This window comes from Mastigoproctus giganteus, chromosome 7, assembly GCF_048544385.1.
Source record: "Mastigoproctus giganteus isolate SK-2022 chromosome 7, ASM4854438v1, whole genome shotgun sequence".
Taxonomy (NCBI): Eukaryota; Metazoa; Arthropoda; class Arachnida; order Uropygi; family Thelyphonidae; genus Mastigoproctus; species Mastigoproctus giganteus.
Window position 1 is genome coordinate 170,892,424 of NC_143581.1, and position 18,416 is coordinate 170,910,839.

Genomic DNA, 18,416 nt, shown 5'->3' on the forward strand with positions numbered 1-18,416 from the left:
TATGTCTTACTTTGGCCTTAAGTCTTTTGTAAATTAATAAGATTTAACATGTGGGATGCTTGCAAAATAATTTCCATGCTCCATTCCTTTCTTGTTCAGCTCTATTGCATTCCACCAATGGTTAATATGTTTGCATTTTCCATTATGTATTGACTAAGGCAGTGGTCTCCCAAGTTTTTTGGTTGTGCACCCTGATTTTACTTAAAAGGACTAGCGTACACCCCGTTTATGTTTAATTTTTTTTTATTTATAAATCATTTACATGGAAGGTATTATATCTAAAATCACATTTATAAAATCATATATAATTTTAAAAGATCATAAATAAAAAAATACGAAACAAGAAATTAAATTGAAGTTCAAGTACAAAATACATGTACTTGAACATGCATGATCGATGACATGATCAAATAAAGCCGCAAGATCAAACAAAGCTGCATACTGAAGTATTAAAAAAATATTTATTTATAATTATGTTTAGAAAAACTAAAGTTTTCATAATTATTAACCATATAATGCAAGGAAGCCAGAGGTTTATGCTGCACTAACCAAAAAAAAATTGCAGCGTTACCCTGAGAGAGACAGAAAGAGAGAGAGAGTCAGAAGTAGAAGGGAATCACCAAGAAAGAGAAGAATGTTATCCAACTCAGAACCCTGAGATTGCAAAGCCCATACTCACCAGATGTGAGCCCCTGGGATATTAATAAACATTAATTTATTGCAGATCATCTCACGCAACCCACTCTGGAGACCACTGGACTAAGATATTGAATTGGTTGCTGCTGCTAGTATTTGCTTTGGTAATTTGGGAAATATATTTATGGATTGAGTCTGGATAATCTGATTGTTAAGAGGAGAAAGGGAAATGCAGGGAAAGTTTTCCAGTCAGCTTTGGAGAATTTCTTATTCAGTTTTAAATATGTAGTGGTATTGATGTTTGTAATTTACAGATTATGGGAAAACAATCACTCCCAAGTAGGTCCTTCAGCACATTCCATTCTATGCATGAGAACAGATTAGGAAAGACTGATCATATATTGTGACTTATAGAAAGATCAATAGCAGAGGTTGATCCTGCTCAGAAATGCACGTATGATCCAGTGTTAAGTAGGGTTAGGTTTTGATAATTGAGTAAGGCTTCTATGATCTACCCCTTCTGTCCATATGTGCAGTTTACACAGTCAATAAGTGCAGTATACATTATTTGCATCATAATGCAAATAATGCTGTGTAAACCTCTGCAGTTCCACTGAAGGATATGCTGCATTATTTGCTTTTGCTAGAGAAAGATGATTCTGTCTGATTTTTATCAACTGTTTGCTTGTGTCAAATCACTTTTATCTTATTAATTTTTTGGAAAAATAGGCTTTCCAGAATCCTGACCATCTATGTTTTAAGCAATAGATCGTCTGTATCAAGATCAAGTACTGTTTCACCTTGGTCAGTAGTATCATTAGTGTGCATACTGTTCTGATTTACTTGTATTAACTCAATAGTATCTAGTCTTTGTGGTGTCTTTGCTATTTGACTGTGTGAAGCAATTTTTGTCAGAATTGAGATCAGGTTTTTTTTTTTTTTGGCCTGCTAGACATGGCTTTGAAGATTGGGATTGCCCAAAAGCTCAGATCTTGCCAATTCCGCAACTGATGTGTCCCGAGAAACTGACACCTCTGTTTTTGTTGCTACTATCTGGTAATTCCAAGTGGTGGATGTATATCTATGCTGTGGCATAATTAACTTTACTTTTTTGCTCCGTTCTTGGTAGGTTACTTTATTCTCAATCTTATATCTGCAAATTTTTTTTCCTAATTTCCTAAGATCATATACTTTTGAAAAAGAAGGATGCTCCCCAATGCAATTGGGACATTGTAGATATGTGGCATTACATTCAGTTTGTGCATGGTTTTTAGATCGGCAGTTTGCACAAGTAGCATCACTCCAGCAAACTGTCTGGGAGCATCCAAACTTCTGAAATTTGAAACATTGCGAAAAGTGAGGGATCTACGGCTGGACACAGATATTTAAGGGTTTTAAATGAGGATGGCAAATTTGGTGAATTAAATGTCAAAATGATGTTGCATGCTTAGGGCTGCCATCCATCCTCATTTTCCTGGATATGTCCTCACTTTTTACATATCATGGACTGTCCGGGAAAAATTTTTTAAAATTTTGAAAATATCTAGAATTTTGGCTCTTAAAATTTTAAAATCTCCTGATCCTTATCATTGGTAGAATTTGTAAGCTTTGCGGAAGTAATTCCAAGAACCCCACTTCCGGCTGTAAACAACGCAGATTGAGGAGTTTATCATTTAACACTGTGGAGTTTTTCATGCGTTTGGAGTTAATGACATATTGTTCGTGCAGTTTGACTTTTTTACTCCATTTTTTTTATTCTCTTTTACATTCTTAGTGAGTAGACAGTTTCAAATAAATTTTCTCTCATTATTTATTTTACCTGAAATTCATTCTAATTAAGATTACAATTCCACATTTTTTAATTAAGAGATCTCACATTTTCTATACTTTTTTCAGCAGTTCTTATAAACAATAATTTGATTCGTTCAGCTTCAGTTCATTGTATTTATTTACGAGTAAGCATAGCTTTTGTATGAGATATTTCTCAATCATAAGTTGATGAAGTAATCAGTCACTTCAAATAATTTTTTATTTCTACTATTTAAATTAAAATAATTCTTTAATTTACATAAATTCAGGAAAATCCATTATGACAAAAAGGAAGTGCAAGTTCACGGACGACTTGAGGATGAAATATCCAGGTTTTCGAAAGGGAAGAGTAGATGAGAAGGTGGAATGCATCGTTTGCAGTCCAGAAAGCTACATCTCAGTTGCTAACAAGGGTTCAGGTGATTTGAACCTCCCATGAATTCAGAGAAACGTAAAAAGAACATTAGATTCGAAAAAAGTTGCAGCAAGGTAACGGACTTTTTAGTAAATGGTCCTAAAAGGCTTGATGCAAGAGTTTGTTGCTGAAGGAAACCTTGCCTTCCATACAGTGGCAAGGGTTCACCACAGCTATAAAGCAAGCATCACCACAGCTATAAATCAATGTCTTGTACAGCAGAATTTTTAAAGTCAATATGCTCTGATTCAGATATTGCTAGAAGGTTATCTTGTGCAAAAATAGGCTGAAGCCATAATTAATTCTGTCTTGGCAGGCCATTCAGTTGAAGAAGTTGAGTCCCTGCAGAATGTACAGTTTTTTGGAGTTTCCACTGATGCCACTAATCATGGATTTCTGAAAATTTTCCCTATTCTTGTGCAAAATTTTGACTGGATAAATGGAGGCTCAAAGGTTAAGCTAATAGAATTAAATAGCAAGTCAGATGAGACCACAGCTACTATTTCTGGCAACGTTTATGAGACAGTGTGTAAAAGTGGCCTGGATAAGAAAAATATTGCATTTGATGGAGATAACTGTAACACCATGTTTGGAAGAATGCAGAAATACAATGGGAATAATGGTATTTTCAAATTTACAAAGTTTATTTGGTCGATCGCTAATAGGAGTGGGCTGCCCTGCCCCTATTCTGCATAACTGTATCCAGCATGGAGCATATGCAATTGATGTAGATACTGACTCCATTGTTCTTAAGATTTTTAATTATTTCAGTGTCTACACTGTACGTGCTGAAAACCTAAAAAAATTATGCGAATTCAGAGGTTACCTATAAAAAATTTCTGTATTATTGCAAATGGCTTTTTATACAGCAAATGGTTAAAGCAACAGCAAATGGCTTTTTATACAGCAAGTTTCCAGAATTTTATAGTAGATCCAATCTGTATAAAGAAAAACTGGATCTCTCTTCAAATGATAGGCCAAATATATAAATTTTTTTTGTAATTATATTAAATGCTATGTCCAGGTTTGTTTCCTGCTCATTTCTTCTTTCTCCCCTTTACCTTGTGACTATAAGGAATATAAGGAATGCAGAGCTGGAATTTGGGGAGTACAATGTGTACAGAAAGGATAGACAGGATAGGAAGGGATGAGGTGTTATGCTGTTAATTAAGAAAAACAAAATCAAAAGAAGTGCATCCAGTTGATATAGATGAACAGTGCACTGTTGAGTCAGTTTGGTGTGACATAAGCACTGCTAAAGCAAAAATAAGAGTAGGAGTGTGTTATAGGCCTAATGACTCGAATAAGTACAATGAACAATTGTACAGAGAAATAGAGTGGGCTAGTAAATCAGAATCTTTATAATGGGGGATTTTAACTTCCCAGATATAGACTGGAACTTATGGATTCGTCACTCACACACTAGTAAGACTTTTTTGTATTTATTGGATGATTGTTTTCTGCAGCAGCATGTTCGAGAGGCAACCAGAGAGGATAATACTCTTGATCTGGTTATCAGCAGTGATCATTCGTGTATTAAGAATTTGCAGATAAAGGAACCATTAGGTGGCAGTGATCACAGTGTACTGATGTGGGATTTACATAAAGATATAATTACCATCGGGGTAAAGGAAGGGGTTTTTGCTTCCGTAAAGGTGAGTACAGCGGCCTCAGTCAGTTTTTAAATTCTGTACAGTGGGACCAACTGATGATGTTACCAATAGCAAATTCTAAGTGGGAAGCATTCAAGGAATTAATAGTGGAAGCTACTAAACGTTTCATACCTATTAGGAAATATTGTTCAAGGTTTAGGCCTAAATGGTTGTCAAATGAACTAATGAGCTAACTCGTGGCAGAGAAGAAAAATGCATGGAATGCATATAAATTATCAGGCAACACAGAAGCCTATGATATATATAGGTTAGTCTGTAATCAAGTCACAAAGGAGGTTAGGCAGAAGAAGGCAGATTACCAGAAATTTTTGGCAAAGGATGCTAAGAAAAACAGTAAGGATTTCTTTACTTATATAAACTCTAAAAGGAAGGGGATGAATCTGATTGGTCCACTTGATATCGATGGTTCGACTGTTGATGATCCTGCTCAGATAGCAAACAAACTGAATGAGTATTTTGCATCTACATTCACACATGAGGAGACAAGACTGCAGCAATAATTCAGACACAGTATGGGTTTGTTAAGGGAAAGTCTTGTCTGACAAATCTGATTGGTTATTATGATGTGGTTACAAAGGAACAGGATGCAAAAAATAATTTTGATATCATATACTTTGATTTCAGGAAAGCTTCTGACACTGTTGCGCATGGAAGACTACTCTACAAATTGGAACAGAATGGTATTAAGGATAAGTTGCTACAATGGATAAAAGGATGGTTTCGTGGGAGAAGACAGAGGGTGGTAATCAATGGGTGCTGCTCTTCGTGGACTAATGTTATTAGTGGAGCCCCCACAGGGTTCGGCATTGGCTCCACTGTTGTTTTGTATATTTATCAATTATATTGATGAAGGCATATCAGGCTTAGTATCGAAGTTTGTAGATGATACAAAGGTTGGCAGGGTTGTTAATGACAGTAATGGCAGTGTTTTACTGCACCAGGATCTAGAAAATTTGGGCAGATGGGCTAAGAAGTGGCAACTGAAGTTTAACCTTGACAAATGCAAAGTACTGCATAAAGATAGAAGTAACCCCAGAGAAACGTACCAACTGTGTGGTACTACACTTAAGGTGGTAGAAAATGAAAAAGACCTGGGAGTAATTGTGCAATCAGATAGGAACTTTTCTGAGCAATGCAGACAGGCTGCCAGAGCAGGTCATGGGGTGTTGTCAATGATATACAGGAATTTTTCTAGCAGGGAAAAGGAGGTGATTGTCCCTCTGTATAAGGCAATGGTCAGGCCACGCCTTGAGTACCGTGTAGGTCTGGAGGGCTCATTTTAGGAAGGATGTAGATTTGCTTGAGCGTGTACAGAGAAGGGCAACAAGATTGGTGAGGGGAATGAAGGGATCCTCTTACCAGGAGAGGCTTAAGTTCTGCAAATTGCAGCAGCTGGAGACTAGGCACCTGCAAGGTGATCTGATTGAGGTGTATAAAGCCTTGAATGGGTTGAGCATGCTGAATTCTGATGGGATTCTTCCCACTTGTTCAGATTACGAACCGAAGGGGGCATAAATTTGAAATTGAGGAAGGACAGATGTAGAATAGATGGAGGGAAATTTGTGTTTAGCCAGCTGGTGGTTAATTGCTGGAACAAACTTCTATCTGTTGTGGAAGTTGATAGGTTAAATAAATTTAAGGAGGAACTGGACAAAAATTTAGAGGGGATTGTTTTGTAATTTTTTTTTTTTTTTTGGCTGATGCTGCATAAGCTCATACACTTGCTTTCTTGCATCCCATGCCACAATTACTAACCAAGTCATCCTCAATTTTTTTTTTTTTTTTTTTTATGAAAACCCCAGACACGAAAGGTATCAAAACCTATAGTACTTAGTAGCGTGCATGGGTTGAAGGAGAAGTATGGGGGGAGGGGCTGCTGGAAACTTTGCTCTAGAGACTAAACATGGATTTCACCACTTCAAGCTTCCAATAAGCAAAGTGGTGGTATTTCACCAGTTGATGAAAGTCATCTACCACCTTAACTAAATACTAATGTAAATTTTTAAAAGTTGCTAAAAAAACATGAACAGACTTTTAAAAAAAAAGTTATTACTTTGTTCTGTGTATCCACAGATACTCCTTGTTCGTATAAGTATCTAATAACATGATCATGTCCTTGACGAGCAGCCCAGTATATGGCACTATCACCATGCTGTAAAAAATTAAATAAAAAAAGTAATAAATATAGAGGTATATAAAAAGCAAGTAAGTTAAGTACTAAATTTTAGCAATGAATTAAGATGATATGATATTAAAACTGAATAAAAATGGCTTTCTTCCTACATATATATAGTCACTGTTATTATACTATACACAAAAATAGGAGTGAATAAAGGAACTTTTTTACACTGCTGATGAGGGCAAATTTCTAGAAACATGCATGTTTAAAAAAAAAAAAAAGTAATGCTTGCACTTTAACATGTGGAATATCAAGTGGAATTTAATTTGTCCTCCTCTAGAAGTATCTGAAAAATATAAAACATATAATGATGAAAATTTATATGTTCTACTCACATGTCGTAATGTCTTAAGAATAAAAAAAAAAAAAAAAAAGTTTTTTTTTTTTTTTTTTTTTGTTGAGTTTTGGAACTACCAATTCAATATTTTAAGTTTATATGAATTGTTTGCACTTTGCAAAATTTATAAGCATTAATAAACTGGCCCTAAAATCATCAGAATCATCTGGAAAACAGTAAACAATTATGTTTCCATTAATTTCGAGAGAATGAGAATTTACCAAATTTTTATTTGAAAAACTCTCCATTTTCTCTATTTGGTCAACTTAAAAGAAATTCTACTTTTAAGAAGACAAAGACTAGTGATATGAGCAGAAAATGTTTGCTGAAATGAAAATATTCTAAAAGCGATTATTCTCAAGATATCCCTCATTAACAAAGACAAAGATGAACAAGAAACATTAATTTATCTAAGTGAATTATTTTGGTCTGTCCCAATATTTCACTAATATAGGCTAATCACTATATTTCACTAATATAGGCTAATATAGTGCCTTCGGTACTGCATTTACAAATCCTTTGCCCATTGGCTGCAGTTTAGATGAGGTATTCGGAGGTAAGAAAACAAACTTCACACTTGTAAATTTCAAAATTACCAAGTGAAGGTAGGTAGAGCAGTTGTTAACAATCAACGCGATTTTTCTGTTTTCTTTCGTCATCTTTCTATCGAAATTTAAAATCCATTGTTCACTGTTTCTTTCCAATGGATATAGTCTTCTTCGTTTGCAACTGCAGTTTTGCCAAAAATAACTTTTTCGATTACGCCATGGCACTCTTTAAATTTGTCCAGCCAACCAGAACTGCCTTGGAATGTTTTATACCCCAGAAAAGATGCATACTCCATAGCCTTTTCTTTTATTAATGGCCTTGATATTGGCACATTTTGGTCTTCAATCAACTTCAACCACTTAAAAACTGCTTCATCTACATCTTCATCTACAGGCATAATTTTGCACTTTCCGACTAAGTCCCATTTCCTCAAACAGTTTGAAAATAGAAACACAGTTTTTCAGAATGGTTAACATATTACTGAAATCAGGGACCACTTGTACCTACCATGTAAACAGAAACAAGTGAAATTTAGTGAAAGTGTGGATGACTCATTTCTTCGAACAACAAATGAATTTCCGGGATAAAGAAAAATCACTCTCTCCTAATTCTCTAATAGTATGCTTACAGTAGAAAACAGGTTGATCACACCCAGTGCCTGCATCGGGAATATGACTTAATCTTTGCCAATGGCTGTGGACACATAGATAGCAGGTAACCAGTGCAACTTCTCGGTACAGTAGTGTATAGGATGTACAAGTCTAATTTCTTCCTTTTAGCCATTGCTGACCCACTGCTGGGCAAAGGCCTCTCCCAAAACCTTCAATCTTTTTCTATCCTGTGCCACAGTTGGTCAGTTTCCTTCTGCAGGGTTTTATGGGCACTACTAAATTGTAAAATGCTTTAGCTCTTAATTAGTGGAATTAATCCCTTTAGCTCTTAAAAGCTAAAGGGATTAATTCTTAATCCTTTTAGTTCTTAATTCGTGCTTTCTAAAGCATCAGCTCTATTGCCTAAAGGCCAGAGGTGTGAACAATGCATACCCGGGTCTATTGAAATCAATTCATTATATGGAAATTTTCTTCATTATACAGAAACTATTTTCAATGTAATGACCAAGGGGAATTCAAAAAAAGTTTGCTATAAAGAAAAATTCACTATATGGAAGTTCATTAAAGCGAGGTCCAACTGTATATGCATTATTTTATATATATGTATATATATAAATTGATTAAGTTGTAAAAATTTTAAGAGCTGACACATTGTAATTGTTGGATAAAATCTAACTGAGGGTATAAGGCTAAGTCAGATGGTTAAAAGTGGTAAAACATGATTCAGTAAAATCTGTGCAATCAATTAAAATGTATTTAAGAGATAGAACAGTGTCATAGGACCACACACACACAGGAGGGTCATTGGCCCTAAGCGAAAGGAAATGCGCAAGATGACAGGATTAAATTTCAAAGTGTCTGCAATTCTGCCCAGACACGATAGGAGGGAATACATGATGAGAGCCTTGTCAATCAATTCGGCCCTGGAAAGATTGTGCAAGGCTCAAGGGGTAGAATTTTTTTCAGCGTGGTCTGTACTTGTTAACAGAAGACACTGCATCTACAGGGATGGGATACACTTAAATAGAAAGGGTGAAAGAATATTTGCTGATGCTATCGAGGCAGTGTTAGGTGGGTCGGAAAACTGCAAGCTTGGGGGGATTCACAGACTAAAACGTTAAAAGTAGCAGCAGGCAGAGGGGTGGAGCGAGGGGTGCTGGGGATTTCAGGGATTGATGCCAGTCATCGTGAAACAGGCGGGTATATAGGATGTGTTAGGGTAACAAAGAATAAGAATAGGTGCATGAGTACTTGCATGTATACCAATGCTAGAAGTATAGTAAATAAATTTGATGAATTTGAAGTGCTGGTCAAGACATCAAAGGTGGATATTGTTGGGATAACAGAGACGTGGTGTCACACAGATATAAGGATTGCAGAACTGGAATTTGGGGAGTACAATGTGTACAGAAAGGATAGGAAGGAAGGAGGTGTTATGCTGTTAATTAAGAAAAACAAAATCAAAAGAAGTGCATCAAGTTGATATAGATGAACAGTGCACTGTTGAGTCAGTTTGGTGTGACATAAGCACTGCAAAAGCAAAAATAATAATAGGAGGGTGTTATAGACCTAATGACTCAAATCAGTACAGTGAACAATTGTAGAGAGAAATAGAGTGGGCTAGTAAATCAGAATGTCTTATAATGGGAGATTTTAACTTCCCAGATATTGACTGGAACTGGAGGGTTGGTCACTCACACACTAGTAAGACTTTTTTGCATTTATTGGATGATTGTTTTCTGCAGCAGCATGTTCAAGAGGCAACCAAAGAGGGTAATACTCTTGATCTGGTTATCAGCAATGATCATTCGTGTATTAAGAATTTGCAGATAAAGGTACCACTAGGTGGCAGTGATCACAGTGTACTGATGTGGGATTTACTTAAAGATATAATTACCATCAGGGGTAAAGGAAAGGGTTTTTGCTTCCGTAAAGGTGAGTACAGTGGTCTCAGACAGTTTTTAAATTCTGCACAGTGGGATCGACTGACGATGTTACCAACAGTAAATTCTAAGTGCGAAGCATTCAAGGAATTAATCGTGGATGCTACTAAAAGTTTCATACCTATTAAGAAATATTGTTCAAGGTTTAGGCCTAAATGGATATCAAATGAACTAATGAGACTCGTGACAGAGAAGAAAAATGAATGAGATGCATATAAATTATCAAGCGATTCAGAAGCCTATGGTAGATATAAGCTAGTCTGTAATCAGGTCACAAAGGAGGTTAGGCCAAGTGAAGGCAGATTATGAGAAATCTGTGGCAAAAGATACTAAGAAAAACAGCAAGGATTTCTTTATTTATATAAACTCTAAAAGGAAGGGGATGAATCTGATTGGTCCACTTGATATTGATGGTTCTACTGCTTATGATCCTGCTCAGATAGCAAACAAACTGAATGAGTATTTTGCATCTATATTCACACGAGGAGTTATTAAGGTTTGAAAATGGCAGAAGGTTATCAAATTGTAGCAGGGTGCTTAATGATTTTGTAATAACTGAGAGCAAAGTGGAGGAGAAATTGTTGAAGTTAAACATAAGAAAGGCACCTGGGGTGGATGGGATCTATCCAGTTATATTAAAGGAGGCAGCAGAGCAACTAAGCAAACCCTTAGCCATAATTATGAGAGCATCCTTGGACTCAGGAGAGGTCCCCCACGGACTGGAGATGTGCAAATGTATCCCCAATTCACAAAGCGGGATCAAAGGGTGACACGAGTAATTACAGACCAGTTAGTTTAACTTCTGTTCCTGGTAAAATAATGGAGCCACTTTTTAAAGATGCATTGCAGGATCATCTAGACAAGACTGCAGCAATAATTCAGACACAGCATGGGTTTGTTAAGGGAAAGTCTTGTCTGACAAATTTGATAGGATATTATGATGTGGTTACAAAGGAACTGGATGCAAAAAATAATTTTGATATCATATATTTGGATTTCAGGAAAGCTTTTGACACTGTTGCGCATGGAAGACTATTGTACAAATTGGAGCAGAATGGTATTAAGGGTAAGTTGCTACAATGGATAAAGGATGGTTAAGTGGGAGAAGACAGAGGGCGGTAATTAATGGGTGCTGCTCTTCGTGGACTAATGTTATTAGTGGAGTCCCACACGGTGTTGGGTCCTCTGTTGTTTTTTATATTTATCAATGATATTCATGAAGGTATATCAGGCTTAGTGTCGCAGTTTGCAGATGATACAAAGGTTGGCAGGGTTGTTAATGACAGTAATGGCAGTGTGCTACTGCAACAGGATCTAGATAATTTGGGCAGATGGGCTAAGAAGTGGCAAGTTTCACATAAAACATACGGGTAGAAGTAACCCCAGAGCAACGCACCAACTGTGTGGTACTACACTTAAAGTGGTAGAAAATGAAAAAGACCTGGGAGTAATTGTGCAGTCAGAAATGAAGTTTTCTGAGCAATGCAGACAGGCTGCCAGGGCAGGTCATGGGGTTTTGTCAATGATATATAGGAATTTTGCTAGCAGGGAAAAGGAGGTGACTTTCCCTCTGTATAAGGCAATGGTCAGGCACGCTTTGAGTACTGCGTACAGGTCTGGAGGCCTCATTTTAGGAAGGATGTAGATTTGCTTGAGCGTGTACAGAGAAGGGCAACAAGATTGGTGAGGGGAATGAAGAGATCCTCTTACCAAGAGAGGCTTAAGTTCTGCAAATTGCAGTGGCTGGAGACTAGGCACCTGCGCGGTGATCTTATTGAGGTGTATAAGGCCTTGAATGGGTTGAGCATGCTGAATTCTGATGGGATCCTTCCACTTGTTCAGATTACGAACCTAAGGGGGCATAAATTCAAATTAAGAAAAGACAGATGTAGAATATATATGCAGAAATTTGCCTTTAGCCAGCAGGTGGTTAATTGCTGGAACAAACTTCTATCTGTCATTGTGGAAGTTGATATGTTAAATAAATTTAAGGAGGAACTGAACAGGCATTTGGAGGGAATGGTGTGTTTTTTTTTTTTTGGCTGATGCTGCATAAACTCATACACTTACTTTCTTGCATCATATGCCACTACTACTACTACTACTACTACTACTATGCGGAGTAAAGAAAAAACAACTTTCTCTTTACGATTCCTGTGCAAACTAACTGCCATGGTTCAATTACAGGCTTTGTCGTATGTGATTTTTTTGTAGTCTGTCTATTCCATGAATCCTGCCATTGGGAGTGTTTTTTGTTGTGTATTATTTGCCTGTAGTCTGTATAGGGGACTGACAGACAATGATTATTAGCTAATTTGGCTGCAGTATCAACCAAATCATTTCCCCTAATCCCAATGTAGCTAGGGATCCATCAGAAGTGGACATCAAATGCACATTCTGAAAGAGAATATATCAACTGCTGAACTGGGTGAGTTATACCTTGCTGATAGTAAAGACAAACAATGTAGCTAGGGATCCAACAGAAGTGGACTTCAAATGCACATTCTGAAAGAGAACAAATCATCTGCTGAACCGGGTGAGTTATACCTTGCCGATAGTAGAGACAGACAATGCAGCTAGGGATCCAGCAGAAGTGGACATCAAATGCACCGGGTGAATATATCATCTGCTGCACCTTGCCAATAGTAAAGACTGTAACACGCTTAAAGATTTGAATATATAATAAACTGTTGGTACTGGCAGGTACTCATATGATCCAAGACTAACTCTATAATGCACAGCTCTGCAATGTACATGCTGCATTCAGGGAGAATCTGTTCAGATATATAGCAGTGTCAGGAAAGACAGCAGATTTCTACAAATGATTCCGACATTGAACTGACTGTGTAAAGTGGAAAGAAGTCAGAATGCTCACCTCAGTGTGCTGAATGGATCTGCAGGTAGATAAATGAAGGAGTATTATACTCCGCTGAACATTCTGACTTGCCAGTTTACACAGAAAGTTTTTCCAAGGTATTAAAGGGAAAAGTTGCATACTGGAACATGAGCATTCCAGGGTGGAGGGGGTTTTCTTTGGTGTTTCAGCAATCGTGTCTAATATGATATTTAAATCTTGGAGTAGCACTTAGAGACGAATACCAAAAGGACAACTGGCAGTTTGATATTTGACGGGTTTGACAACGTAACTCAAAAATGGATGTTCGTGTGCGATGGTCTCGCCGGGATTTCAGTTTTTAAAGCATACTTTTGAGAAAACTGTTTACATCACAGTGATAATGGTGGTTCGTTTGCTCCCACACATATAGGCTCTGGACAGATGATTGAAATGCTCCAGTAACAGTACAGATAGCCTGACAGTGGGATCCAGCCATTGAGGTAAAGGCACCTCTGTAGCCAGGTGGGAAGGAGCAACAGTGCATAGCACACGCTTCTTGATTAGACCGGGGTTCGAGCCCGTCACTACCAAATATGGAGGATGCGGAAAGGTCAGGGAATGACCACTGCATATTCCCGGAGCAATATGGCCTTAGTTGCTAATGCTCCTAAAAAAACCAAACAACAAACAAACCATTGAGATAAACTGTTTCTTGCTGATACCTATACCTGGGACCCGTAATCTATTTAAGATCATACAAGTGCAAGGTGGATGCGAAGTAACATGCATCAGTCCACACCCCAAGAAGTATATTCAAGAGAGAATATTCAAGCTTCTTGTGCACATTGTATGAAGTTGATGGATGTTCAAGAAAAGTCAACTTTTTATCAAATACAAGTTTCAAGAATTTTGTGTCTAGTTGTAGTGGAATAGCATTTTACCCAAGTGTGAATTAAGGTTCAGGATGAAGATTATGTTTATGGCAGAAACAAAAGCAAATTGTCTATTGCAGACAGAACTTGAATCCATTAGCCAGTGATCAGTAGTTCAGGTGATCAATGGGTAGACGCATTTGTCTTTCAATAACCCTCATGTGCATGACTGAGAAAGTATGCTAAAATTATCAACATATATGGTGCTATTTTACAGTTGACAAAGTTGTTCTGTGATGGAATTTACTTTGATGGTGAAAAGTGTAACTCTTAAAACTGTACCTTGCAGTATTCCCTCCTCCTGGAAAAGGAACGTGAGGGCGGATCCTACATGAACTTGGAAAGATCGATTGGATAAAAAGTTTTTAATAAAAACAAGGTGACCTCTAAGATCACGAGGACATATATGCTTTTTAAAATTCCAAATCGCCATTTCCCAAAATATGGGAAAACCATTTTTGTCATATGCTTATTCCATATCAACAAACACTGACACTAGATGCTTTTGTTTTAAGAAAGCATCAGATGTTTCCAGTCTAATTAAATGGCCTAGAGTGGGCCTGTTTTTTTTCAGAAACCACAATTCTAAACAATCTCTCATGTAAACATCTTCTAAACAAGCTCCCATCTTACAAATTTCTGACTGTTTTTTTTTTTTTTTTTTTTTTTTTTTTCAATCTTTGGTGGCACCAGTACATTTTCAGACTGAAGCAAAACCAATTGGTAATGAAAATGTCAGACAGAAGTGACATCACTTCCAAAATGATGCTAATGTAGTGAAAACATCTTTGGCAGCACCTACTACATTTTTGTAGTGAAGCAAAACCAATTGGTAATGAGAATGCCAGACAGAAATGAAGCAAATGACATCACTTCCTAAATGATGCTAATGCAGTCACTAATGTTGATTCAGTAGAGTAAATTGTGGGCACATGCCTGCATTAGCAGCCTGATGTAGCCGAGTGGTCAGGAGCGACAGTGTTCCTTGAGTGGACCGGGGTTCAAGCCAGTGACTACTAAATATGATAAATATTTGTATTGATGATTTATTGTAAACTCTACTGACTTGGTTGTCGTGCCGGATTATAAACAGAAAATTTCATTTAGGAAGTGACATAATTTGCATCATTTCCGTTTCCCATTTTTGTCAAAGATGTTTTCACATAAAACATCTTTCATGCGTACAGAGTACACATGTGCTTTATTTTTCTTGTCCCCTACATAGGGTGATGGTAGATGGTTGTCTGTCTTCTAACTTCTCCAGTAATGCTGGTATTCCCCAATATTCAGTTCATCTACCAATTTTTTCTTCTTGTATATTAATGGCCATTTTTCCCACTGATGGAATATTATTAGACTGGTGAGTGGATCAAAGGGGTGCTCTTATCAAGTAAGGCTTCAGTTCTGCAAATTTCAGTATCTGGGGACTAGGCACCTGTGAGGTGATCAGAGTGAGGCGTTTAATGCTTTGAATGGATTGAGCAAGTTCAATTCTCATGGGATTCTTCCTCTTGCTCAGACCACACACGAGGGGGCCCAAATTCAAACTGAGGAAGGACGGTTGCAGAATTGATGTGTGGAATTTGCCTTTAGCCAGCGGGTGGTTGATTGCTGGAACAAATTTCCATCTTTCCATCTGTTGTGTAAGTTGATAGCTTAAATAAATTCAAGAAGAGCTAGACCAACTATTGGAGGGAATGGAGAGGTCAAATGGAAAGCATTGTTTTTTTTGGCTGATGCTGTATAAGCTTGATTTCTTTCATCATTTACCACTACTAATGCCAACACTAACATACTTCCTGCAAAGTTCAGAGGTCTTACAGAGTACATGCCTCATCGTGTGGTGGCAGTACTAAGTATACTGATTAGACTAGACAGTGTTTTTGTGTGTCTGTGCATGTATGTAAATGCACCTAAAATGCAAAACTCTTATTAAAATTAATTTTACAAAGCAATTTTATTAATCATCTTATAAATATAATTAAATTGTACTTCAATTAAAATAAAGCTCCATTACAGTTGGTGCCAAATATACTTACGCTATCCAAAGCATGAATATCGGCAATTTTTGTGTAAAGAAACTTCAGTATTTCTAACTGTCCAAGACCAGCAGCAATATGAACAGCTGTCTCCCCATGCTGTTATTATTAGAAATAAAATAAAATAATAAATAAAGTAATGCATGCAATAGTATTATTAGAAGATAATATGATTATGCAGTTTTATCTTTTCATAACTGCTGTACTCAGGGATAGTACAATAAAAATATAAACAACTGGTTATGCAGTTTTAGCTTTTCATAACTGTTGTACTCAGGATAACATAATAAAAATATAAACAACTGGTTTAATCTGTCTGTCAGGACAGTGTGTGTAGGAGTGTGTAAGAAATAATATTTGACAAGCACGAATAAACCTTTGTAAAACAACAACCTCATCAAATTAAAGACTCAAATTAACAGTTAATTCCAAAGCCAACCTTTGTCTTGTACAGTCAATCCTCGTATAACACGTGTTTACATTACACGAATTCAATCATATATGATTTATAAATAGGGGAATGATATCGTACATAACACGAACCGAATTCGCTTATGCACGATTCGCCTTTGTGTTTACAAGAAATGGCAGTTGAATGCGGAATCACCCCCAACTGAACGCAACATGATAGGAATGAAGAGAAGATTGTTGTTATTTGGTTTTTAGGAGCATTAGCAACTAAAGCCATATTGCTCCAGGATATGCGGTGGTTGTTGTTGTTGTTGATATTGGGTTTAAAGACACAAGGGCAACTGAGGCCAAATTGTGTCTATTCATCGTTTAATTGCATGACCCTATCTTTATGATTGTTAAGTTATATACTTTTGTATAGGCCAATACATTTTAAGTATATTAAAAGTTCTTCAATATTTGCATTGTTTCCTAGAATGTGAGATAAATCAGGTGATACGTTAAGACTGGAAACTGATTGAAAAGTGTTTGACCAGATGGTTGAATGCAAGGGACAATCAAGCAGAAAATGGCGGACCGTAAGCCGACTGTTACAAGATGAACACTGAGGTGGGATTTCTCCCAATAGCAAGTACAGATGGGTATGATGCGTATGTCCAATTCTTAGCCTTGCCAAAACCACTTCCTCACATCTGTTTGGTCTGAAGCAAGAGAGCCACAGCTTTGGTTCTTGTTTTATTTGGTAAAGTTTGCTGTTAGTATTCCTTTTCCATATCTGTGACCAGTTGTTGTAACATGCTTTATGAATAACAGGTTTAAAATCAGTGTATGGAACCTGAGGATGTTGTGAGAGAGTGGGTTGAGGATGTTTAGCGGCAAAGTCTGCACTTTCATTTCCCGGAATGCCAGAATGGCCAGGGATCCAGCAAAATGTGATTGACTGATTGGACACACTACAGGAAAATAGTTGGGAATGAATTTCTTTCAATGTAGGATGAGAAGAGGAGAAATTCTTCCTTATGGCATTGATAGCACTGAGGGAATCCGTGTAGATTATTGCGGGTGAGATGCAAAGTTCAATAATCTTACTAAGTGCTAACTTGATGGCATAAAGTTCAGTAGTGAAGACACTGCATGATAAAGGTAGTGTGGCTGAAATTGTACATGTAGGAAAAACAGCTGCAGCCCCTACCATACTATCAGTTTTGGACCCATCAGTATATATTTTACAGAAATCGGAGTTAAGGGTAGCATGAGCTGAGCTGCAACTGTCTCATGTTATTGGGAGATATGACATTCTTCCCCCACTGGAGAAAATGTGTGTCATGTGAGGCACAAACATACTTCCAAGGTGGAATAGGTGCAGTGGTGTTCTGAAAAATATCAGCTAAATCAATGTTCCAACTCAGAATAAGATCTTTGATCCTGAGTGAAGCAGGTCGATTTTCATGTGGCTTATTCTCATAAAAGGAATCCCACCGAGTGTGATAAAGATACTCCCAACTGGGGTGCGATGGAAGACTCTGGATCTTAGAAGCATAGAAAAGCAATAATGTTTTTCTACGAAGATGTAATGGAGGCTCGTGGGCTTCAATATAAAGACTTTGCATGGGAGAAGTCCTGATGCGCCCAGAGCAGTCCTCAGGGCACTGTGTTGGATGACATTTAGCCGATCTAATGTGCTTTTCCTAGCTGAGTCATATACGGGAGAACCATAATCTAAGCGTGAACGGATCAGAGATTTGTACAGGTGAAGTAAGGAGTACCGATCAGCTCCCCACGACATGGATGAGACTGATCGAAGCATGTTCAACTGTTTTAGACAAGTAGTTCGTAGATATGTTATATGTGCTTGGAAGTTAAGCTTACTATCTAATATCAGACCGAGAAATCTGATGCTGTTTACTACTGGTATTGGACAATTGTTTAGCCGTAATTCAGGATGGTGGTGGACAGCACGTTTCTTACAAAAGTGAGTGGTGGCAGACTTTTGTTCAGCTAGTCGATATCCGTTGCGCGACATCCAGGATTCAATTCTGTTAATGG

General features: G+C 37.3%; 1 protein-coding gene across 1 annotated transcript in view; it reads right to left on the reverse strand.

Annotated features, from left to right (window-relative positions):
• The window catches only part of LOC150083332 (death-associated protein kinase 1-like), a 574,715-nt gene that overhangs the window by 213,598 nt on the left and 342,701 nt on the right, over window positions 1-18,416 (reverse strand). The window contains exons 11-12 of the mRNA XM_090377188.1: window positions 15,960-16,058; window positions 6,587-6,685 (exon numbers count right to left, since the gene is read on the reverse strand). Of these exons, the coding sequence (XP_090233314.1) occupies window positions 6,587-6,685; window positions 15,960-16,058 (198 nt within the window). The remainder of the gene's footprint in view (window positions 1-6,586; window positions 6,686-15,959; window positions 16,059-18,416) is intronic.